Source organism: Tyto alba, unplaced genomic scaffold (assembly GCF_018691265.1).
Source record: "Tyto alba isolate M040663 unplaced genomic scaffold, T.alba_DEE_v4.0 Super-Scaffold_9, whole genome shotgun sequence".
NCBI classification, from domain to species: Eukaryota; Metazoa; Chordata; class Aves; order Strigiformes; family Tytonidae; genus Tyto; species Tyto alba.
Window position 1 is genome coordinate 28,676,696 of NW_024881330.1, and position 24,951 is coordinate 28,701,646.

Consider the following 24,951-nt stretch of genomic DNA (forward strand, 5'->3'; position numbering starts at 1 on the left):
AAATCTGCTACTGAACATGAAAGTGTTCTGAATATAAAAAAAAAAGCCCTCAGAGTGGGAACCCATGCTTTTGCCCTTTCTTAAATACATTACCACAGAGACACCAGCAGCTTGGCTGAGCAGCTCAGCTCATCCTCAGGTGAGTCCGTTGGAACCATCTAGAAGTGTCTGGCCCAGGGCAGCCATGGCCTCCCCTCACAAAGGCCGCCCTTCAGCCCTCCCCTGCCAGCGCCCGGGCACTCAGTACAGACAGCCAAAGTATGCATTAGAGAATGAATAAAAGAAGGAAGTTTATAGAGAAAAGAAAAAATTCAGAGGTAAAATAAAGGAGGAGAAACTCTGCATCTTGGAGCTACCACTGCGCAGCGCTAGAAGTGGGAAAACAAGGATGCAGCTGTTAGTAATTTATTGAAATTATTAAAAGTCAGGATAGGTTTCAGAGGGATTACCAATGTTTTGTCTAATCAACCATACTTTAGGTGGTGCATAAACCCAAATCAGACTTCAGATGAGCAAGAATGCACATTACAATTTTCCTGTATATAGTGTCCATAAAGGAGATTTATACAGCAGTTTATAGATGAGGGGGAAAAAAGAGGTTTCTCTTGTGAAGACAGTCAGAGAGTATACGGAGTGCCATAGTCCTTTGACTCCTTTGGAAAAATAAATGTTATTTTTTCATACTTTCCTTAATCTTTGAAATCTGATTTCTGGATTACTACAGGTGGTTGTTGTTGGTTTTTTGTTTTTTTTTTTTTGTTTTTTTTTTTTTTTTTTAAAAAAAAAAGCACAGGTACAGATTTCAGCATGAGCAATGAAAAACAGTTTTACACATATCTCAAACAAGCAAAAGAGGCTATTCGTGTCAATAGTTAGGACTCAGAATACAAAGCCAAGAAAGTAGATTTTAACATAACCAGAAGCATTTTTGACCTTGAATAAATTACTTGACAGTAGTATACTTTGTCAGTTACATAGAAAACCAGATAAGAACAGATATTATAAAATATATGATACTCCTTAGCAAAGATTTCCTAGATAAAATAACTAGATATTTCTTCTGCTTGAAAATGTATACACTCATGAAAAGTGATCTTTTCATGTCAGTGGCTTAGCTGAGGACAGACACTTTAAAGCAATCTCAGTGTAGTACTTCCCATAAACAACAAATAGGTAAGTTTACCAGTTTTTTACTTGCTTCTTCTCTGTTACAGCAGTTAGTTCTTTTGCTCATGGTGTTGGTTAGCATTAACATATTGTTAAGAAAAAAAAATAAGACCATAACAAACAATGGCTTTAATTTGTCTGGAGGAGTGCTTCAGTGTCTGATTAGATGCCAATAATAAATGGTCATTAACAGTGGTTAATAAATTGCATCAAAGAAGTACATTCTTTGTTCAGGAATGTAAGAAAGCAACAGCATTTGGTGATGGTTTTGCATCCCTTTGTTTTGAATCCAGTGAGTTGGCCTCATCTCTAGTGAGGAGATGATCAGGAGGTTCAGGATCTCAACATGGGAGGTGCTGAGGTTTTCCTGAGCAGTGTTAAATGCTCTGACTTCTCACAGCAGTTCTCAGACCACATTTTTACCCTATTACAACCATGCTGTTGTCTCAAACGCATTAAGAAAGATGAATTGTTTCTAGAAGTTCAAATAAGTCATCTTCAATGAATTATACATTCATCTGTTAATGAATGGATAACAGTCCTTTGTAGTTTTAAAGGAGCTTTGTTTGTTCTTAATGTGAATCAGCTTACTAATAAACTGAGCTAAAGTATTCTGTGTGTGTCTAGAATAGCCCATTTAGTTAATTGTTTCCTAAAATGAGCTAGATTGGTAGCATCCATTTAATGTCTGATTCCAGCCTCACTAGAGCCAATTGTTTTCTGCTGTGGAATTAAGTAGGAACTGAAGTAGGGCTAATCTGCAAGTTTCCTTATAAATTCAATATTGCAAAAAAAAAGCAAAACAGAAAAGAAAAACAATTTCAGCAATCAGTCTCATAGCTGAATTGTGCTAATATTTTTTCTACATTTAATTTCCCTGTAACTTCTTTTTTCTGCTCCACAAAAATTACTTCACAGAAAGTTGCTCAAAAGCATTTTATTCTTTTATTCTTTTTTTTTTTTTTTCCTATTCTATGCCATAGTGTCCTTTGATTTAAATGCTATAAATTCCAAATTTGGAATGTTAAAAATAGGTATTATTAAGGAAATAGTGTAATTCCTCAAATGAGTAGGAACAAAGCCTTTAATCCCACATACTGCAGGCCCAGTATTACCATCCTTGAGATCCCCTGGTGAAATTCACATGAACTGATGAAGTAGATGTGGAAAAGTGCCTCTGAGATTAGATCAAGATTTTTAAAAGGATATTCCCAATTTATTTTGCCTTAGTTACAATAAACATATATTGAATTTCCCAAATTCAGGACGTTTCTTAATACTCCCATAAAGGTGTGTAGTAGGGGAAGTTCATTCTGTCCTGGGTTACAGTCTTGAAATACAGGTCTGCAGGTTCTGTCCTCTGGTAAGTTTCTCTGTACATGACTGGAACTCTTCTTTCTCTGTAAGAGAATAATTTAAGCTACTAAACAGCTTAGTATGTTATTTAATACTGTCTTTTTTTCACAATACTCAGATGGGAAAAAATTAGAAGGATACTCATTTGTCTGAAAGTTTCAGTCTGATGCTCCTGCTTTGGATAGCTTTTGGGTATGTTTAATATTCCATTGACAAGGCTTGCTTTTGCACATGGTCATAGGTATCTTATGGGAGAAGACATGACACAGTGTGAAACCTTAATGTTTTGTCAATAATATTAAGCTAGAGTATTAATTGGAATTCAGCATTTGTTTAACATTGATTTAGGGCAGAAGTATTATGTTTATTTGCCTCTTTTTTGGGGATATTAAATAGGCCAAGCAGTGATCCTGTGGAATCTAGCCATAGTAAAACTTTTCTCTCTAGCTGCTGTAGATATTAAATTTTTCTGTTTTGCATCTCATTCCATCTTTTGGTGGTGGAATACCCTCAGTATTGACTGAGAGAAATTCACACAGAGATATTTTCTATACAGTGCGAGGGTATTTCACAAATTATTGGGAGTTTCACACACATTTTTATAATCATAGTCAAAATATTAAAACTTACAGTTGTGATTTGCCCTTGTTCTTCATCTGTCTCACTGTCTGCCTTAAATCTTTTCCTGCCTGTGTACCTACAGTGATTTTCAAGACTCTTAAGACTTGTAAAACCAGCACAAAACCCAATTTCTGCTAAAGTCAGCTTAATCTTCATCTCCAAGTAGTTAAAAAAGTTACCACTTAAAAGACTTCCATTTTTTGTCATTTTTCTAGCTCTTTATAGATTTTTTAGAATGTTTATCATCTTGGGCAGTCTTTCTGGTTTTAGTGGTTATCATTTGGACCTCTGAGTCAGTGTCACATGTTGTTACAGGATTGCAGATAGAGTTCATTAGGTATAAACTAAAGGGCAGAGCTCTGGAGATTTTGTAGCAAATTAATGTTTTACTGTTGGCAGTGGTTGTTGATCCAGAGATGCAGGAGAAAATGAGGTGCTGAGAGAAGAAAGCTCCATTAATTTTGCACTAAAAACTCCACTAGTTCCTGTATTATGGATGAACTGAAAGATCTGGAGATTGTTTTTAATTCTCCTACCCATCAGTTGTGTCCCTTAAGGAACCTAAAAGATGTTTAAGGTGAGAATAAATACCAAAATTGAAATTAATCATTCCTTTGGGAGGGGAAAAAAAAAAAAAAAAAAAAAAAAAAAAAGAGAGATTGCAGCAATGCTTACCAGCATCAAATTGAAATAAATAAAAGGAAAATTGCAAAATTTCTGGTTTAGAAACTTTGATAAAGGAGTTCATAGAATTAGACATAAAGAAGAATTTAACACAATCATCACTAAAAAGCGAACATTGATTTATTGTAAGATTAGGAGGAAACTGTATCTAACAATAAAGTATGAAAATTATGCATTATGAGCCATATTTTTTGACTCTAATACACTCTTCCATTCAAGATTCTTCAAGCTGTTAACAAAAAAGGGGTTTTATGAGGAAGGTATTTACTATGATCATACACCATGTTCTGTATTCTAGTCCATTTAATCACTGCGTTACATATGTACAGGAAAAAATACTTAGAGCATTTATTGACAGTGCAGAATGATTTATGTATAAACTCTGTTCAGTTTGTTTTCTCTAAAAAGATTTACTGTCTTTTTTTCTCAGAAGCAAATTTCATAACACTCAGTTTGAGTGACTGCTCCTGCTTCTTCATCCTACTATTACTCTTTATCCATAATAGTGTTTCTGAAATAGCTTACAGTCTCTCCTTACTCAATGTCCGTTTTCTGATTCCTAGATATATTATTCACTTTTTAATTCAATTTTGTTTTATTTTGTTTTGTTTTTTAATTCTGCTTTTTGAACTGGGAATAATTGTCTGAGTTTACTTTACTTAGTATGTGTATAGTTATAATATTTAATGATCTGTTATTATTCAAGATTCCAGCTGCATGGGAGTGATCCATATAGTTGGAGCTATTGCGTAACTACAGATGCTTACAAAAAGGCATTTGCTAGTCAGCAAGGAAAGGCACTAAAAGCTGTGCCTTCTATGTATGTATTTGTCAGGCTTGGAATTGGAGTGCATGAGACAAGTCATGTGTTCAACCTGTCTGCAGGAGTTAATGTGTTTTGGGGAAATAAAGTAATTAAAAGTATATTTAGCCAATATAGTGGAAAGGCAAACAGTTTTTCAATACACAGTATTTCTCAGAAGAGACAAAATTGTGTTTATTCTGTATAATCAAATACACTGAGATGTATTTTGTCAGAGAAATTGTTTCAAGATATCTACTTCAAGTGTAAAAGATCTTTCTCAGAGTGAATACACTTTCTCTTGGACTATGCTTTTTTCGAATTTCAGTAATGGCTGATCTGTGTTGAAAACACATTTTCAGTAATTGTACCTGTTTATCAAAACACAGATTACAAAATTGCTGGTAAATATAACTTTGTTTAAGATAAAATAAGTACATTTGGTTATATATGTTGAAATGATCCATTCTTTCTATAAGCAGACCCTATCCCATCTGATACCTCAGAAAGATCCTTGGCATGCTTTACAACCACATTCTAGAGTTTCTAACTTGATTTCCAGAGTTTGAACTTTGGCAGTCTAAAACTGTTCAGTCCAGTATGTTCACAGGAAAGTCAGCCAGGAAAATTAGATTTACATAAACATATTATTCTATAAACCTCTGCCAATGCCTGCCTGGCCCAGTCTTATAAATGATCCAAACTTCCAGTTCTGCTCTCAGACATTTCCAGATATTTGCTGATTCTTGTCGGTCTGGCTATCTCTAAAAATATATCTATTGTCAAATCATGTACCTGCTTCTGTCTGTTTAAATAAGACCATAAAAATGCTAAAATTATACATTTCCAAAATTTTAGTTCTGTGGAAACCTGTAGAGTCCTTGATGCTGAGCAATAATACCCCATTGTTTATGATTAGTGCAATGCCATGTAAATCTACTGAAAATATAGCATGAAAATAAGGAGCACAGGATTCCATCAGCAGAAGAGAGAGCATGGTATGTTATGTTCACAATTATGTTTCAGAATGGAATATTTATACATTAAAGGCAGTGGCACAGGAAGATCTTATTTCAAGCCACAGATCCTTTATCCTTAATTTTGGCCAGATGTGTTACAGTATAGAAAGGTTTCCTGAAAGCAAGCAGAAGGATTTAGTTTACAAGGTGGTTTTAATATCAAGCAACAAAGATCTTGGATTAGATCTTGCAGTCAATGTGCTACTATTCTTGGTGAGAAAGAAAAAGAAATAAGGTGGATGAGCAGCTGTGACTCTTGCTGATTGCTTGTGGCTTTTCACACTGTGGGTTGTTAAATTTTTATACATATTTCTGAATATAACTGGGGATGGTCTAAGTTTACATGTGCCCAGGAAGGAGTCCAAAGGAATAAAAGTCCATCAAGTGCTATTGATCACAAAATTATCACCTTTGGTTCAGGAGGTCACAGAATCACAAGTGATGGGTGACTGAGAGAGTTTATCAGAGCGGTGTCATTGCACGTTCCCTTTGTTTTTATATAGAATAGAATAGAATAGAATAGAATAGAATAGAATAGAATAGAATAGAATAGAATAGAATAGAATAGAATAGAATAGAATAGAATAGAATAGAATAGAATAGAATAGAATAGAATAGAATAGAATAGAATAGAATAGAATAGAAGGAGTAGAATAGTGCAATTGGAAGGGACCTAGAGCGATCATTTAGTGCAACTACCTGACCACTTTAGGGCTGAAGTCTTATCTTTAATTTGCTAGTCACTCCACTGGAGATAGGATGCAGGCGTAGATGAACCCTCAGCTGGCTCTGTGTGGTCTTCCTTATGACTTTATATTCTTTACATTGTGATGGGTTAAATCCAGGAGACAAAAAGTAGAGAAAGAATGGGATTTATCTCACTTGCACTTAGATGCCCACTTTGTACTTTGCAGACATCTAAACAGGAGCCAGGCTTCTAGATTCCCTTTATAATCAGTGTAGAGAAGTAAACATCAAGGTGAAGCTTACCTTAGAATGTTTCTGTGAAAGATCTTTATTGTGCCGTGTTCGGTGATTCATTTCTAAACAGGTTTTTACGTAAATCTGGTCAAATCAATTCTACTTATGTTACTCACTGAACGCTAATCTGGTAGTATTAATACAGAATTAGTAGTCTCACTTCTTTGTAAAATTTGAGAATTAACAAGGTACATATTAAAAAAAAAACCAAACCCTTGAAGATTCATGATTTTTCATGATAACATTTTACATATGATTTCTATTGGAAGTTTCTCTAAAACGAATATAAGATAGAGTGGAGATCCTCTATAATCAGTCTCAGGTTAAAAGGCCTGTGCCAGTCCAGGATGGAAATGTTACACAGTAACCCTCTGCTGAATTAATTTGTCAGATACCTTGAATTATTTCTTGCTGAAAGCTTATGATTACATAGTATTGACATTGCCATATATATATGTGTGTGTGTGTGTGTGTGTATAAATAGTCTCACTAGTATCACTATTATGCTCACTGTTATAGTGTCACTATTATAATGCAAATTGCTAATATTAAATATGAAATACAAAATTTGACATACAACTCTACCAAATCTGAAGAATGTAATTATATTGGTCTAGTTATCAAAATGACTTACTGCAAATATATTCCACAAATCACTAAAGCTGAAACATAACTCATTCTCAAATAGTGGATCTTTGTTATTTTGTTGATTTTACAGGTTTTGTTGCACTGTGAAATCTGTGTTCATTTTAGAGTCAGTTTCTTTCAAGAATACATGTTTAGTCTCTTTACTGAGGTCATTCCACTGACATTTTGATATTATACCAGAAATGACCATGATGGGATAGTACTAGCCATTCAGCAGCACAGTTCTGCCTAAACTAGAGTGACTGCTTGCTACTCCAGCCACATCTATCTTAACACTTGGAAGCTGTGACTATTTAAAGTTGAGTGTTTTTTTGGTTTTGTTTTGTTTTGTTTGTTTGTTTGTTTGTTTGTTTGTTTAAAAAAAAAAAAAAAAAACAGTCAGTGGAATTGTTTGAATATTTAACAATGGAGTTTAAGTCTGATCAGAAGATTATTCTTGTCATCAGAACAGAAGTCCTTCTCTTGTAACACATTAATGTGATTTGCAAAATCTGCTTTGGTGTACTAGCTGAAAGTTGAGATTCATTAGCCAACCTAGAATGTTGAAAGATTTGTCTATAGCACTGATGTCTAGACTTTCTGGAGTATGCACATTGTATTAGGAAACTCTTGAAAGCTTGAACATTTCATTTGCAGCCGTTGTTTAGTGAAGTGATTCTGTGTGTACTTACGTCCTTTTGTATTCAGCTAAGTAGTCAGCCTTTGTTCAGCTTTAAATATCTTGCTTATTTTTTACCCACAACTTGATCAATGTCCTTCTGAGTTGGTGAACATTTTATGAGAGCTGGGTATGTTCCTTCCTGCACTGAAACACTGTTTTCTAAGATGTGCTTTTGCAACCAAATTCAGACAAATAAGAAAGGTTATCTCTATCTTGGAGTGAAGAAAGACGAGATTGGAATATTCCATTGTACTGAAGATATTAACAGATATCACAAAGGCTGCAGTTTTAAATCACTGAAGCTTGCTACTTATTTGTCTTTAGTAACTGATCTCTGAGATTCTGCCTGGCTTTGAGGGTTTTATAGAAATTCGGGGAGGACAAAGAACTGTCTGGCCTATTGAGACTTACTTATCATTATATCATTCCTTCCTAAATCATTCCTAGATTGATGATGCCTAAAAAAGCTGACCTGAAAATCCATTTCAAGCATTTATTACTGTTTCAATTAAAAAAAAAAAAAAAAAAAACAAAACAAAAAACTTCCAAATGTCTGCTTTGAGGAAATTTCCCCTAATTTTAATTTTTCAGAGCCCTCTGATCTTATGTACATGCTATAATAAAAAATAACAGAGGTTCACATTATCTGTTCCAGCATTCAGAACACATGATTCAGTTAGGTCTTCCTAAATACTTGTGTCTCTAAGTAGTATTCCCCCACACTTTTTCCAGTTCTCTTAAACTTAAAAAACTGCTTTGCTGACCTTCCTTAAATGTTATAATACATCTTACAATAAAAAAGCAATGAAAGCTGAAAATAGGAATATAATCAGAAGAGAATAGTGCAGATGTGTTACACTAGCAATGAAATAGCTAGATATGAAAAAATGTGAGGGATTTTAGTAGCACTATTTTCAGAAAATTGCAACTTTTCAGTATAGTGTTTTTCAGGTTGTGTAAGCTATTTGAACTTTTTTGAACACTAAAGTTCTCAGAAATCTGGGGCTTAAAACAACTCTTTCAATTTTAGACTCATTTACGCACATGATGAAGATTTATTTTTGTATATATATTGAGCTGTTTTTTATTTGTATGGCTAATACTTTTTGTGGAGATCTATAAATTGTTGAGTCATTGGAAAGATAAACAATTAAAGAGAGCTGTGATCTGAGGTTTGGAAAGATGATGAATACAGTTCATCATACGCCTGCTCCAGCAAAGCATTAATCTTCTCCCTAAGATGTGCCAATTCCCATAAGAGCACAGATCTCTCTTGCTTGGCAAGTTGACCTATACAGAAAGAATGCTGAACTGCCATGTAAAACTGTGACAAATACCTGACAGAATAGCACTTTCTTTATCAATTAAGGGTGTTTGTTTTATATAATATTAATTCTGTAAAAATGTGCAAATGTGTGTATAAAGTTAAATACTTGATTACCCCATTCTTTATCTCTAAATATTAAACTGGAACTGTTGTTCCAGTTCATCCAACAAGAGCTCCAATAAGAGCTGAAGAGGTACAACAAAGACATCTTTATCAATACTCACCTAATGTGTCACATACTCATTTCTCAACGTGAACATGTCATTCCTTAGCAATGAAACTTCTGTGTGGCTCTCACTTAAAGCAATAGCTTATCACACAGGGAGAAGCCATTTTAAGTGGCAGCAAGCTAAGAGAGATTTACCAGAACACTGGATTTAGCACATGTAACTGGCTGTAATATTAACCATTCTATTTAATATTACATGGAAAGACTGCAAATCTTCACTACAGTAAAGTTGTCATCAGTGTAGTTCTTACCAGTCTGATGTAATAATATTACAGCTTTGTCTATCAACTTTTCACTATTAGCAGCCACTGTAAAAAAACACAGTTTGCAGAAATAGTTGGTCTTCAAAGCCTGTCTGTAGTCCCATTATATTAGCCTTACACATATGCATATAGTTCTGTCTAAAAACACTCTTAGTCCACAAATATTAAGCTGGGCCCTTCATAGGAATGATGTTGAAAAAGTTACATCATCTCATACAGCACACTGTATATTCTGCTGAAGGCTATCTGCACCAAACTCACAGTTCACATGGGTCGCTTATTCCCACCACAGGGAACAACTAGTTCTGACACATTTGTAATGTGTGGATGTGACACGAACGCAAGCACAAATATGGTTATGCAAACAGTGAAAGTTCATGCTCTAAAAACGCTAGGATAGGCTGTTCAGTATTTTCAAGACAGCAACTGAACACAAATAAATGCCTCAAAGCATAGTAAGAGACGTATATTTGGTTTCCAGGATCAGTGGTTTTGGAGAGTCAGAAACAACAGGGTGATGGATGGATACCCCATGCAGATTACCTACTTCTGGAGGGGACTGCCTCCCAGCATTGATGCAGTTTATGAAAACAGTGAGGGGAATTTTGTCTTCTTTAAAGGTAAGAAAAAAAAGAAAAGTAAGATTTTGTGTAATGCTTTTAGCTGTGATGATTTCTTGGAACATATCTTTCTTATTTTTACTAATGATTTGTAAATTATGTTACAAATTAGTACCTAAATGAAGAGTATATGAGTTATGTTTTTTCATTTTGGCAACTACAGCTTTACTTTACGATTACCCTTCAGTGCATCAGTTCATTTGCATATTCCGTAAAAATTTTGAAGTATAAATAAGAGACATAGCAATGCAGGAATCTACTACATAATCCTTTTTGAAAAATGTGGATTAGGAAGCAAGAATGGAGACAGTGTCATTTTTTTATTTTTTGTGGTTCTCCGCTCTTCCTTTTTACAAATGAAATTTGCATGTATTTAAATGGCATCTGTGCTACAGATATCCCATTGTACTGCACTGTGCTTATTTCATCTGAGAACTGTCAGGAGTACCAGGTGGGAAAAATAAATATCTTTTTCACAGATGTGTATTTAGTATTTTTAAAGAAGCATAAACTCAAAAAAATATGTTGTATGGATTGAATTGTTGCTAATAATTCATTTCAAAGTTTCACTCCAGGCATCAGTTGTTTTTCAAAATTAAAGTTCTTGAACATGCATCTAATTTAGATTTAATGAGAAAATTATCTTATATGTTAAATAAATACCCATTTAGCAACAAAAGAGTGAAAACCATGTAAGGCATGTTTTACAAGATAATAATTTGGGAGAAAAAAAGAATAAACTGAATAGATACATGAAAAAATATTCAGCTATTTAGTGTTGTGAGTGATTCACTTGTTAACTCACTACAAAAAAAAAATAGAATTTTTTTTTTTAAAGTTATATCAAAAATTAATTAATCTTTACAGGTGAAATCATTAACAGGGAGATAGAAATAATATTTCATTCACTATGGAAACATTATGGTCTTGGGAATGATAAATTAAATATGTTTAATAACATGCAGAAACACTACATAACAGTACAATGAAGATGAAGTTTGTGTTTTACTAATAAGGGAATTGTATTTTTTATGTGAATCATAAGGAAAATTATATCCATATAGTACATTTTCTATTTACATAAATTCAATACAACATATGCGTTTAGCTCAGTTGCCATAAAATAAACTTAATGTTATAAACTCTGAGAAGGTAAGATCAGGAATCATGGCCAAGGTACCTCCAAATCTCCATCACTCTGCTTGATTTTGTGGTCCGTGGGAGGATACAAATATTATTCTGTAGGTATTTGTTTAATCATCACTGCTACATAGAGCAAAGGAACTACCCCATACATTCCAGACCTCTACTTTGATAATGTTGGCATCGGTTACATGAGCTTCAAAAAGAAATCATCAAGCTTAGTCTTATACCTGCTCTCTTTTCCTTCCCAGTGACCTCAAAATATTTTTTACCATTATTTAACTCTTCACCCAATGCTGACTGACTCCTGTTGGGTCTTAGAGGAATGGGTTGATTCAGTAGTCTGTAGGTTGTAGATAACAAAAAACAGAAGCAGGAGAGGAACTTCTCTATTTTCTACCTAGGAAATTAAATAGTCAGGATTAATTAAAACAAGCAGAAGCAGCTGGATTGTGTTCTTAGAAGTCAGAATATTGTGTCCTTTACCCACAACATCATCCCCATCTTATGGTCTCTGTTTTCAGACCAGTTAATTTTGTGCTTTCTAGCTGATACTTGTTTTTTCAGTCACAGATATTTTTCCACCTTCTTTCTTTTTAAAGTTCTTTTCATTATTTTTCCAGTGACATTTGTATTGTCCTTTTGTTTGCCAAGATCAAAAGTTCTCATATTTCCTTGAGCGATTTTTCTGAATTTTTGCTTCTCTGCCCTTTCCTCTTCATGATTTCCAATATCTACCCAATGATGTTTGTCTATCAGTGTAATTCATATTTTTCCACTGCCACAGAATCAGTAGGTTCAGCTGAGTCTTTTGTATGCATGTCCTTGAAAGCTTCTGTTAATGAAGGATCTCAGCTGCCTTGTGGAACATAATTGCAGAAGTCTGTATAAATAGACTGCAGGTAACAATCATTGTCTTATTTCTTCCATTCCCTCACCAAATTTCTTCCTGGGAAAAGAGGATATGTCTTCCTCCCAAAGGTGTTAGAAATAGACAAGTTGATTGTTGCTAAGATGATGAGCAAGTTGAACATGTTATCCAGGTAGTGTGCTTTACCAATCTAAAACTGGTCAAACCAAGTAAGGAGCTTTAAGTATGAAGTCTGGTGTACAGATGTCTTCACAAAGCATATACCTAGGCCAACATTTATGTCCATTATTCAGAGAAAAAACAGAAAAGATGGAGTGAGTGCCATCACAGAGCTTGGACTCTCAGGAAACATTTTCCTCATCACTTCATTTTAAGACTGACCAGTTCTGCACGGCAAAGGATGTTTGAGTGAAGACAGCATTTGCTTTCACTTCTTTAAATAAAGTCTCCAGAACGTCTTCTCAAGGTATCAGTGACATCCAGTGTCTCGTAAGGTAGAGTCTTGAATCTCTGGTGTGTGCTGGAGAAACAGGTCAGCGTGTAAATATCCTCCCTTCAGAACAGCCACTGCTGCTTCTGCAGATGCTCAAAGGCGGGTTCCAGGCTCACTTTCCATCTCCATTGCTCTGTTTCAGTCACTTTGGAGGCTTTTTTACTAGTGTGAAACAGGGCCTCCTGTGGCTCGTTTTCCGCTCCTGCTTTCATACTTGTGGAGCAATATCTACTTTCTGAGGAAGGTGAAGAAAGGAGTAAGCCAATTTACTCATCTGCAATTGCTAATAAGTCATTGCAACCTTGCTTCTCCTCACCTGTCTACGCTGTCATAAGTTCAGGATAAAAAAATACTCTGTGAGGCCAGTGATATTTTTAAGATGCACTCGGGATAGCCCTTGTGAACCATCCTGGATTGAAGCATTCTGTTTATCTCTTTAGAAATCCATTAATCTCATTTATTTTCATTAATCTATGCTCGATTTGATTTGTTTCAATCGTTGTCTTTCAGGATGGCAAGCATAAAATTTGAAACTGTTGATTTACATGATAAAGTAGCTTTAGATCTTTTATTATCTCAATTTTTTATCAGCATTATATTTTTTCTCCCTTTGTGTATACAGTTGGATTCATTATATTAATAGACTTCTTTACAGTAGTAGAAATATAGATTATTAAAGGTATAAAAGTATTTTTAAAGTAACATTTTTTTTTTTTAAATGGGAGCTATGTGGTAAAATATGAGCCATATGCAAATAATAGAAGATGGCAGCTCAGGATTGAACTTTTATTTATAAAACTTTGAAATGTCTTTATAGCTTATGTTTTTGTTATGAGAAATGTAGTCATTCTTAACCTGTACTAATAAAATCTATCGGTATACTTATACCTATTTGACATTACTCTCCTGAGAATACTTGAGGAGTCTGTGAGATCATGCATAATGTGTTAGGTGTCTATAGAAAATCAATCTGAATCAAATTCAAGACTGTTGGATTAAATGTCTTCCTTGGTTTTGAAATTTCATTGGTTTTGATTTTTTAAAAAATTTTACCATTCTAACTTTTATTTCCTTTGTTTTTTGTTTTTTTTTTTTTTTATTTTATTTTTTTCCCCATTAATAATTATGCAATGAAGAACAATTGTAAAAATTCAGTAGCATGCTTTAGTGCAAAATGATGCTTGCTCATTTCAGGTGGCTTAAGATACTTGGCCTGCCTCCTTGTACCTCATAATGCTCATAAAGTACATAGCAATCTGGTTGATGGCTGCTTATAAAAAACAGATGTTTACATTCTTGTTATTATTCACTGCTGGTGTCCGTGCTGAATGATAATAAGAAAATGGAACCAGAATGACACTTTTTTCTTCTTCTTTCTTTTTTTTTTTTTTTTTTTTAATGAGGAAATGTGAGTAGTAAAATTTATTCTGTGTACCTGTGGGAATTTATATGGTGCTAAAAATGAAATTGTCAAGCCATCTGTGCTGTTGAATGTTATGGTAAACCAAATGTAGCAATAGAAAGGCTGCTGTAAAAATCATACTATCAGTGCCATCATCATAACTTTCAACTGCACTTATCCCAGCACTCGACAGTTTTATTTGGAAAAATAGATTTACTGTAGTATCAGATCATGGGGCAAAGAAATCACAGAAACTTAATGTGGGAAACAGAGAATGAGAAAAAAGGAATCATTAATAGTAATTTGGGGATACCAGTAAGAAGACACTTGATCCTGGCTTGAAAGATCAAAATTAAGAGCAAGGGTGACTGGAGAAAAAACCTTCAGTATTAGATATAAAAATTTGAACAGATTTCAATTTAATATAATTCCTAATATTTTTGAGAATTTGTCTTATCACTGTGGCACAGTGACTATATGCTCTAGCCCACACAGGTCTTGCACTAACACACATATAAAATGAACAAAAAACTTGGTTGCTAACAATCCAGGAGCATAGCTACTCAGCATTCTGATTCTACAGAGGAAGAACTATGGTTGATAAAAAGTACATAATTATTTGCAGTAGTCAGTATGCAGTTAAATAGTCTTAAGAATATCTAGAGTTAAATATTCAATATTTTGAGTGAAACATAGCAATACAGATACCCTTTATTTCCAGTATTTTTTTTAGAATGTCAAAGGTAGATGTTGGGAGACTTCAAATAATTGCAGTCACAGTTCATCCTTCTCAATTGTTTCCCTACAGTGATGATATTTAACAAAGCATTATTGCAAAAAGTAAGACATTTTGATTTTTTTACCACTTGCTTCATTCTCAGCTTGTGACCTTACCATTCTGCTTGTTATTATATTATATCTTACATTAGGGAGTAAAAGAAGAGAGATGAAACATTCTGAAGGTTGGCCACACTTCATGAAACATGTGGTGCTTTATTCTCTGTGAGAATAACAAACCCACCACCTAGACCTTAAAAAATGACTTTGTAAAATAAATACAGTGGTGATTTCTGCCAAGGGCATAGGTTCGGACTCTGAACAAGCATTAGTTATCTGTAAGAAGGATCAAACTATAACTATTCCAGTTTTGTTATTTATTCTTTATTTCCATTATAATCACAATTAATGAAGTGTATTGACTGTTCACTAGTTGAAGTAGAATATGAGCTAAAAGAAAGTTTACTGACTTAAGCATTCATTTTTAATACATTTTAAGATGCATAAATGTAAGTTAGAAATAAAAGGAGCTAATTCTCATCATAGGCAGTTTTTGCACTGATTTTTCAGCTTTAACACCTCTTAATATTTGATTCTGAGTTTGAAAGCTTCTAATTTTTTCTGACTTTTCGGAAACCCTCTGATCAACAGCCACTTACTTTCCTCCAGCTGAGGGACAGAAGCTAAATAGAAAAAAAAAAAAAAAAAACAACAAAACAAAACAACAAAACCAACAACATACCACCTAAAACCCCCTGAAACAAACAAACAAAAAAACCCAAAGTCAAATCTGTCAGCCAGATGGAACATTTGGATTTCTTATATACAGTCCTTCCCATTAACAATCAACACAGTTGTAGCAGACTAAACATTTCTTCCAAAGCAAATGTTAAATACAATTCCCTCTAGTTAGAATCAATATGTCTTGCCCGCATATGTTAGAGCTCTCAATGCCCTACTGCCTCCATAAAATACAGTTAAATTTACCTTTTCTCTATTTACCCAGAAAGACTTTGCCTCTTAGTAAGAAATTATGTGAAGAAGAATTTAATTTCTTAAATTTTGGGTTCCCACTTCTATACTTTCCTTCTACTTCAGTATATCTGAATATGCAACAAATACCTGGCTCAGTGGCATTGTCACTTACGATGGTGGGCTCAACCTTTGTTTATTTTGGTACAACCTGATCTTGTTAATAGCTGAATTTGACTCATGGAGTATGGCTGATAATGATCTATTCCTAACAATTGCTGTTACTTTTATTCCTTGTGAGGCACAGAGAAAGGTAATGGCATTACATACATCACAGCATATGCCTCTCAATGCTGTGCAACAGCTGTCATTTTGAATGATCTTCTGAAAGAGAAATGAGCTGGCTCGGTATCATTCACTGGATGCCATCTGTTGTTCACACCATAAGTATCAACTAGTAAGGTCCAAAACACATGACTTCTCTTACCATTGCATTTGAAACTGCCATTACCATCTGAAGGCTTCTGTGTCTGGTCATGTGAACTGGCAAAAGAATAAACCACATGGGAGAAGGGACAGTGAATGACTGAAGATACTCGTCCCTGTTGTGGTCAAACCCTGTAAATGAATTTTGTAAGAAATCTCAGTAGAGGTGAATGTCAGGTTAGCACAGACCTTAATCCCAGATCAACACTGACCTCAGCTTTCCATGACTGTTCTTCATAGATTTCTGTCTCTTTTATTTTCAGTACTTCAAATGGCTCTGTACATACTCATTCTTTGAACCCTTTCTTCTTCCAAGTGGCAGGGGGGAGAAGATGGATCTGTTGAGCAAACTGTAGTGTCTGTGCTTGGAAGTGGGTGACAAGCAGCTGTAAAGAAGCTGATAAAAAAATTTACTTTGTAAACCCAGCATGGGAGGGACTGAAACTATATTCCCTCTCCCAATTAAAACTGTGATAAAATAAAGAGATGCTTTAAATTACTACAGTACAAACAGGGAGATTAAAAACCCCCTCTCTTTAAACAAACATTTAATACCACTGAGGGATAGCTAAATTATCAAACCAACTGCAAAACAGCCCTCTGGATTTTCCCTCTTGGTGACTCTGCTATATAACTGATCCTAGATCTTTGGGGTCATACTACATTTCCTTATAAAATATTTATACAACATAGTGCCTTAACGTCCTAAGTCTGTGTAACAGTTTGCCTAGCCTTACAGGTAAGTACAATGGCTAGTATGAACAGCCATGATTTTATCTCTTACAATCTCTTTCCAAATGTGTTTGAGCAAAATATATTTTCAAACTTTTCCCCTTATATTTTAAATATCATAAGCATAAATAACAATGGATAGACCAAAGTGAAGTATCCCATAGGCCAATTCAATATATGTTTTCATGGATCTTCTCTAGACCTTTCTGTGATGTAACTCACAGAAAGTGATGTGATGTCAGAGTACCTCTGATGTGATGTCAAAGAGTATCTTCTTCAGTGTTATTATTACTAAAAATAGCAAAGCTTTTGGGAAATGCAGATGGAGGTAGTGCTTTGAAGATAAAATAAGCACATGGTTCCTACACAGTGGAACCTGTATTCTGGCTCAGAAAGAGTACTCCTGTGGCCTGGATGACGTAATGCAAAGAGAAGACAGGCCTCAAAGCAAACTTCTCAGATAAGTACTAAAACGCAAATTATGCTCCCTTTTCCCTATTTCTAGTGGGCATATGAGGATCTTTATTCCCTTTTTTCAGCCAAAGCTGTCTGTGTTTGAAAGAGAAGTCTCTACTGAAAAGACACAGGTGAGAAGTGTATTTTGAAGAAGAATTAGAAGAAAGCAAAAATGTAAAAAGGAGAAGATAGTTGCAAGAATAGGACAGGAAGCACCGTATGTTGAGAAGACCCGAGTAAAGAGTCTGGAGGACAACACAAATATTGGGAAAAGTGTTAGACTAAATGCTTAATATGAGATGATGAACCAGGTGTGATAATCATGAAAGTGTCCAGTGAGGAAGACGAGCCTGTCTAGAAAGCTAGAGCAAACCAAAGCTGAGAAACTGGAGTGGTGGGCTGGTGAGGTAAGCCACCCAGTTACAAGTGAGAGCACAGGAAGCATCCTCTCCAAAAGCAGGTACAAGGGGAGGCTATACTACGAGCCACTAGTGCAACTGCTGCTTTTTGTAGATAGGCATACTCCTATATAGGCAATATATTTAGCTAGTAACTGCAACAGTAGGGGTTCAACCACTGGGCATTGCTGTTCAGGAGGCACTAGGGTATTTGTATTTAAAACTGTTTAGGTAACCTGAGGTTTGTGCAGACACTGTGCTAACACCAGCTAGAGTCATACAAATCCCTTGTATTATCAATACATAATAAGTCATTTGGGGGGTTTTGAATGATTCCTCACCCACAAGCAAAGGTTAAATCTTACTGCCACTGGTGCTAAAGGCAACCCTCATTAATTTCAGAAACACAAGGTTTTCATCAGTGGGCCTTCAGAACCTTATGTGTGGGTCTTCAGAACCTCAGTTTGCTGTCCTTAGGCCACATTAAAGAAAATATGATTTTTAAAAAATGTTAATTTCAGAAATAATCTGTACATCCCTCATAAGTAGTTTAACTTCTTGAGGAGGATGAGAGTACAGAGTAATAAAAGTATATGGTCTCTATGAAGATAGGAATTTCTATGTTTTACTTATTTCTATGTTTTCTTACCTCATTTTGCCTTAAAATTCACTATTCTTTCCTCGTGAAATGTAAAACTGTTGTATAGTATTGCTGTAAATGTATTACATTATCAACCACAGAGCCTCTTGAGATGATTTCATTTTCATTCTGGGTTTGATCCCTATGTAGTTGGTATCAAAATATTCTGTGGACTTATTGAATGAAAGATGCTTTATAAATGCAAGGTATCTGTAAGGCATATTTCATTTTGCATTATCTGCAGTGATAGAACATTTCTCATTTCATTGTGTTTGGCAGAACCACTATGGCCCTTTGGGAGTCTTTCTTATTTCTTAGGAGTGTATTAATATTAATACTGAGTACTGAAGACTAACACACATAAATGTATGTGTATATATATGCTTTTGTACAGGTAACAAGTTCTGGGTTTTCAAGGACACTACTCTCCAACCAGGTTATCCTCATGATTTGATATCACTTGGAAGCGGAATTCCTTCCCATGGCATTGATTCAGCAATTTGGTGGGAAGATGTTGGGAAAACCTACTTCTTCAAAGGAGATAGGTTGGTATAGGAGTTCTGCAAGGAAGCAATTTGGTGGATATCAGCTAACCATTTTAATCTTTTCCTCTATTTCTCAAAAGAAGTCAAGACACTTAAACAGCACATTTTCTGTGGATGAAATTAAGTCCTCCTGCATAGAGGGCCATACTGTGGCCCTTATGTTTTTCATAACCTAAATTATATTTGTGTGAATATACTGAAATGAGTTATGTTTTAGAAGTCAACAGGCAAGTCACAGCTGTGGCAAATTTGAACATAAATATTTAAAGCAATGTAGTTAGGTACACTCTTACATGCTCCTTTTTATCCACAGTTCTAAATCCTAGCACATAAACAGGCAAGGCATGATCCAAAGCTTTTTAAGGTCAGAGAAAATTACTTCTTTGCTACTATTTAAAAATGCGATAAGAAAGGGAAATGACAGCTAAACCAGAAATCTAGAGAACAATTTGGGTAGTTCCCTAGGAATTATTTTTAAATAAATCTTACAGTTCCCTTCAGAAAGGACACTTATTTTTGATTAATAAAGAACAGGAAATAAATGTAAAATCTGAGTTATTTTCTAGTCCTCAAAGAGAGTTGCACTAGTCTCTTGGTGTCTCTGTGTCTTCATTTCCTTGTCTGCAAAAGAAGGGGAAAGAATATTTGTCTTCTTTATAGAGATGTCAAGAGAACTCATTAATTTTTGAAACCCTAAAAGTTATCTGAATGGTTGGTTTATGCAGGTTTTCAGGATGTTACTCTGTTTGTTGATTGATTTATCACTGTGCAAATTCTAAGTGCTCAGAGACAAATTATTCTTTATTAATAATTGTAGTGTTTGTATTAGTATTGTTAACATTATTTTGACTGCTTTTGTTTCTGTGTGGTACTTAGGATTCTGAGACACTAATGGTATTCATGGATCACGATATCAATTTAATGCACATCTTAGAATCTGTTTAGCACACTATAGTTGATCATTTTTTAGCAGTACTGTAATACTGCACTACAGATCGCCACAACCAATGTTATTGTTAAAGCTTTTTTAAAAAAAAAACAATTTCTCCAACATTCATGATGAGGAAAGCAGATAACTTAGTAAAATTTTTATGATGTTTGAAAACTAGGTATCATTTCAAGCAATCAATTTCCGCAGTGAAAAAGAAAGACACCTAAATAATTTGCTTCCCATGGTTGACTAGATTTAAAAAATGTAAGTTCGTTTTCAGGTAATAATTTTTCACCTCCACGCTCCTGGGAAAGTATGTACAATAGGAATCTTATGTGACCTGTACTTTCTGTAGGCTTTATTCAGCAATGTCCTTTTATATTTCCATGCACAGACAGCTACTTATAGTCAAGACTTTCCTAAAACACTAGTGATAATAACAGAAGACAAAAAAAAACTATCAGAGAAAACATCTGTCGACGGAGAAGTTGCTGCTTAGAGCTAACAAGCACAATGAAAATCAGCAGGATATAAATGCAATACAGTATATTAGAAGATGATTGAACAACATGAGCCTTGCAGAGATAATTGAGCTATTACAGGATATTGACCACCAGTCAGAATAAACCCATATACCACTGAGCTTCTCAATGTATATTCTTTATATCACAATTTTTTCTTAATGTGAAGTTAGAGTTGAATTCTCCTGCTGGTCTTAGTCATATGTATAAGTCTACTATAGGAGTGAATCTTTTCCTGAAAAAGGTATAACATAAATGTAGCTTCTTGGTGGCAGAAGGTAGGAATGAAAGAGAACCAGAAAATTAGGCCAGTGTCAAAATAACAAAGTATGTTCCTCCTTATATAACTCAAGGACCTGTATGCTTATTTTGTTTTGACAGTAATCTGTAGTTAAGGAGCTCCAGGGCAGAATCTAGACAGAGGTAAATGTCCCAGAACAACGGTATACATTAAAAAGTTAGAGCAATGGAATACAAAACATCAAATATTGGCTATAAAATGAAAAAATACCCCACAACTCAAACTGGTAAGATTTAAAAGTCCAAATTATAAATGGTATTGAAATTTTCATATGTTTAAAGCAGCTCATGTATGGATTATTATTATTAATATTTGAAATGATCCATTTAAACAGTAATAATAATTCTTCCAAATAATTGTGTGAAAGCTAAAGAGGTGACAAAAGATGACTACAGAAAACATTTTGCCCTCTCTCATTCCTCTCCCACCAAAACTGAGTAGTGTAGGACAAGATGATAACAGGTTTGCTACACGTCTTGACACATGGCCTTGTTTATGCCCCTGTGTTGTGACTGGCTTTTGTACTTTAGAGTTTAAATGAATAATTTTTTCTTCATAAAGCTTAGTCATCCAATAGTTCAGAATATCATTAAGTAGATAGAATTAGATACAGGAAAGAACATCTTTTAGCAGATATTCTCCAAATTCCATTTTTCTTCTAAAGCCACCAAGTGCACTTTGATTTATTTTCCCTCTTTTAGTTTATCAGCCTTTGAGATACAGTAACTCTATACAGTTTGTAAAGTTCAGATCACTCGAATCATCACTGGGGAGTCTGCTTGTGGACATTTGTCATACTAAGGAGAGTCAGGACTAGGCTTTTCCTTACTCTATAGACATACTCATTATTCCACCACAGTATCATAATCAGTCCTCCCCTCATAGGGGATTTCTCATCAATGATGAAAAAACAATTTGGGGACTTTTGAGTGTGCACTGGGTGTGTTCTGAGAGACTTGTTTTTTAAGGACAGTGTATATTTTTGAAAGTCCTACAGGACTTTCAAAATTTCCATCATACAGCCTGGTGGAAATAAACTGAGGTTAGTAAAAGAAGGAGCTCAAAAAGCTGAAAAGGTTGAACGAGAAAAAAGGAATATGAGTGGAAATAAGCAGAAAGGAAATAGGGTTCTGTGAAAGAGGAATAGAATAAAAGGTAAGATAGTTGATAAGAAATGCAGATAAAAATGGAAATTAGAAAATAGGATACTAAGCTCAGCAAAGACTGAGAATAAAGAAACAGAGAAAGAGAACAGGCAAATGTGAAAAGAGAAGACGCAAACTAAGGATGTAGAAATACAAAGTCAAAAGATTAACAAGAACTGGTTGCAGTGGTATGGATGTCAGAGCATTGTTCACAACCTCTACATGTTTCTTTCTCCATGTAAACTCCGAAAGAAGTTACATTTCAATAAAGAACATTGCTTTGTTGGCTGGTTGCTGATGCATATGTGACTGGATGCAGAAATTAGGCTATAAAAATAATTTATGCATAAGAAAGAAAAAATAAATACAGATGTTTTTTAATGTAACTTACCAACTCTTAACCCACTTGAAATCTGCCACCTTTTAATTTAATTGAAAGTTTTAAAGCCAGAGAAATGCCCTACAGGGAGAAATACAGAGGAGTTTAGACCATTTTGTTTTTAAAAAATATTAAGACATTAATTGATTAGAGTGTCTAAGTACCTTCTCAGAGACAAAATATCATCCTCTTAAGGACTCTTTAGTATATCTGGAATGATCGTAACAAGGATTTCTAAAGCTAAAGTCAGATGAATTCAAATTAGAAAAAGGGTCAAGTTTTTAGCAGTGAAAGTGATTTTCTCAGGATCTTGAGCTCCTTAAATGGCAAGTGGCTGCCTTTTTATCTCATTTTTCACATGAATAAAACTGATTTAAAAAGAAAAAAAATCTTCATGAAAACTATGCTCTAAATTGGTATGCTGTAAATTAGTGGAACCAATAAAAATAAGAAATGACCCACCCCAATATTATATCAGGATACACAGAGATACTACAGATACAGTATGTTAATTTTTAGAATTAGGTTAATACAAGATATGCATAGCAATCTAGTCAACTGCATAAGGACAAAGAAATTATCAACATTATCTGTAAGTATAAATAAAACCACAAGGGGAAATACTTCTTACATGTTCAGGTTAGATAGAATTTGCATGGTGAAGCTTTTTAAATTTGAGAAGGACTGTCTGGCAAACAGGCACAAAAGCAGGTTGAATTTTGTATTACCCTGTATCTGTTTAATGGTAATGAAATTAAAAGCTACTGTAATGCATACACATAAGGAGTTAAATTAAGACTGCTGGGAGTATTTTAATCTGAATCTACTGTCATTTTCATAATTAAAATGTTATCTAAAACATTCATGTGTCTTTTTGGCATATGTTGCTTCTCTCTGTGTCACTGTGCAGAAGTCCTAGGGATCAGAATTGATGCAATTATAAATGAGCTGCATGCTGATTTACTTGTCAAAGTGCAAAAATCTTTTATCTTCTTTCTGCTTACGTGAAACAGTTGTCCAGTCAGCAAATAGATTTCTTTGTAATCTGGTAGTATGTTCAAAGAAAAGAAGTCGAGTATTTCCATTTGTGGCTAATGAATGTAGCAAATGTTGGAAAAAATTACGTAATTACACATTTATCTTATAAATGCTTTTTTCTTTTTTCTTTGACCTTTAAAAACCATTTCAGGTACTGGAGGTACAGTGAAGAAATGAGATCCATGGACCCTGGTTATCCCAAACCAATCACAATTTGGAAAGGTATCCCAGAGTCTCCTCAGGGAGCCTTTGTCCACAAAGAAAATGGTATGCAAACACATTCCTGTTTTAATGATTTACTAACACCTTTTATGTAAGATAGATTAGTGGAGGGGTGATTGACTATTCAGGTTAAGTAGTGAACAGAATACTTCCTGCTATAGAACTTGCTGTTGTGAAAACAGGGTTTTTTTTGCATTTTCCATTTAACACAATGGAGAAAAACATTTCAAATTTAGTATTGTAAACTTTAATTTCCATTCCTTTTTTTTTATTGTGTCTTAATTCACTTAGTTATTTTTGTTCTCTGCTGAATTATAGTACCTTTTAAAACAAGCTTCCTAAACACAGTATATCTCTCTTTGAATTGTCAAGGTGTTGGCTTTTTAAACAGTTTAGAAGGCATTGCTTTCATTCTGAACATCTAGAAAAGAGAAGCAAAATCTTTATTTAAGCAGAAATATCCATAGGAATCTGTGTAAATCAAAGACATCATAAAGCCTATGATGCAGAAATGCAGATCACGGGGATGTTAGAATGAAGTGCTATTACCTATATCAAGATGTGTCATCGCATACAAGAACCTGGAACCGCAGCTGGCCACACCTCCAAATGAATGAGAACAGCCACAGTCTCCTCCATTTTATGATAATTCAGTGCTACCCAGGGGCCGCAGGCAGGCTTCCAACAGAGCCCTCAGTTGCACAGAGTTTAAATCCCTTTGACGGGAATAAAAATATGCATTTGTCATCACTTATCATTGTTGGAGAATTGTTGTATGGCATTTATGATTTATTTATTAGTAGGTTCTAAGTTCATTCTGTTTGCCTCACAGACAACACACATATATATTGCCATATTATTTTAATTTCCTTTTAATAAGCAGATAAAAAGATTTCTTTCCTTCTATAAACCACTTCAGTCTCCTATTTCAACCTCTAACTTGATTAAGTAATGTACCATGGAAATGTTTGGGTTTTTTTTCAGAAATCTGTTTAATTTCTTCCTTGCTTTGCCGCTATTTTATCCAGAAGCAGAAACCCTCTCTGGATTCTGGCCTTTTGGCCAGACTGGATTTTTTGTGTTGTTTCTATTTGTTTTGGTTTGTTTTTAACTGGAAAGTA

At 34.5% G+C, this 24,951-nt stretch overlaps 1 protein-coding gene across 1 annotated transcript in view; it reads left to right on the plus strand.

Moving 5' to 3' along the window:
• MMP16 (matrix metallopeptidase 16) overlaps positions 1–24,951 on the plus strand; it is a 189,254-nt gene that overhangs the window by 149,609 nt on the left and 14,694 nt on the right. Inside the window, exons 7-9 of the mRNA XM_033005861.2 lie at positions 10,240–10,378; positions 19,143–19,293; positions 23,760–23,875. Of these exons, the coding sequence (XP_032861752.1) occupies positions 10,240–10,378; positions 19,143–19,293; positions 23,760–23,875 (406 nt within the window). The remainder of the gene's footprint in view (positions 1–10,239; positions 10,379–19,142; positions 19,294–23,759; positions 23,876–24,951) is intronic.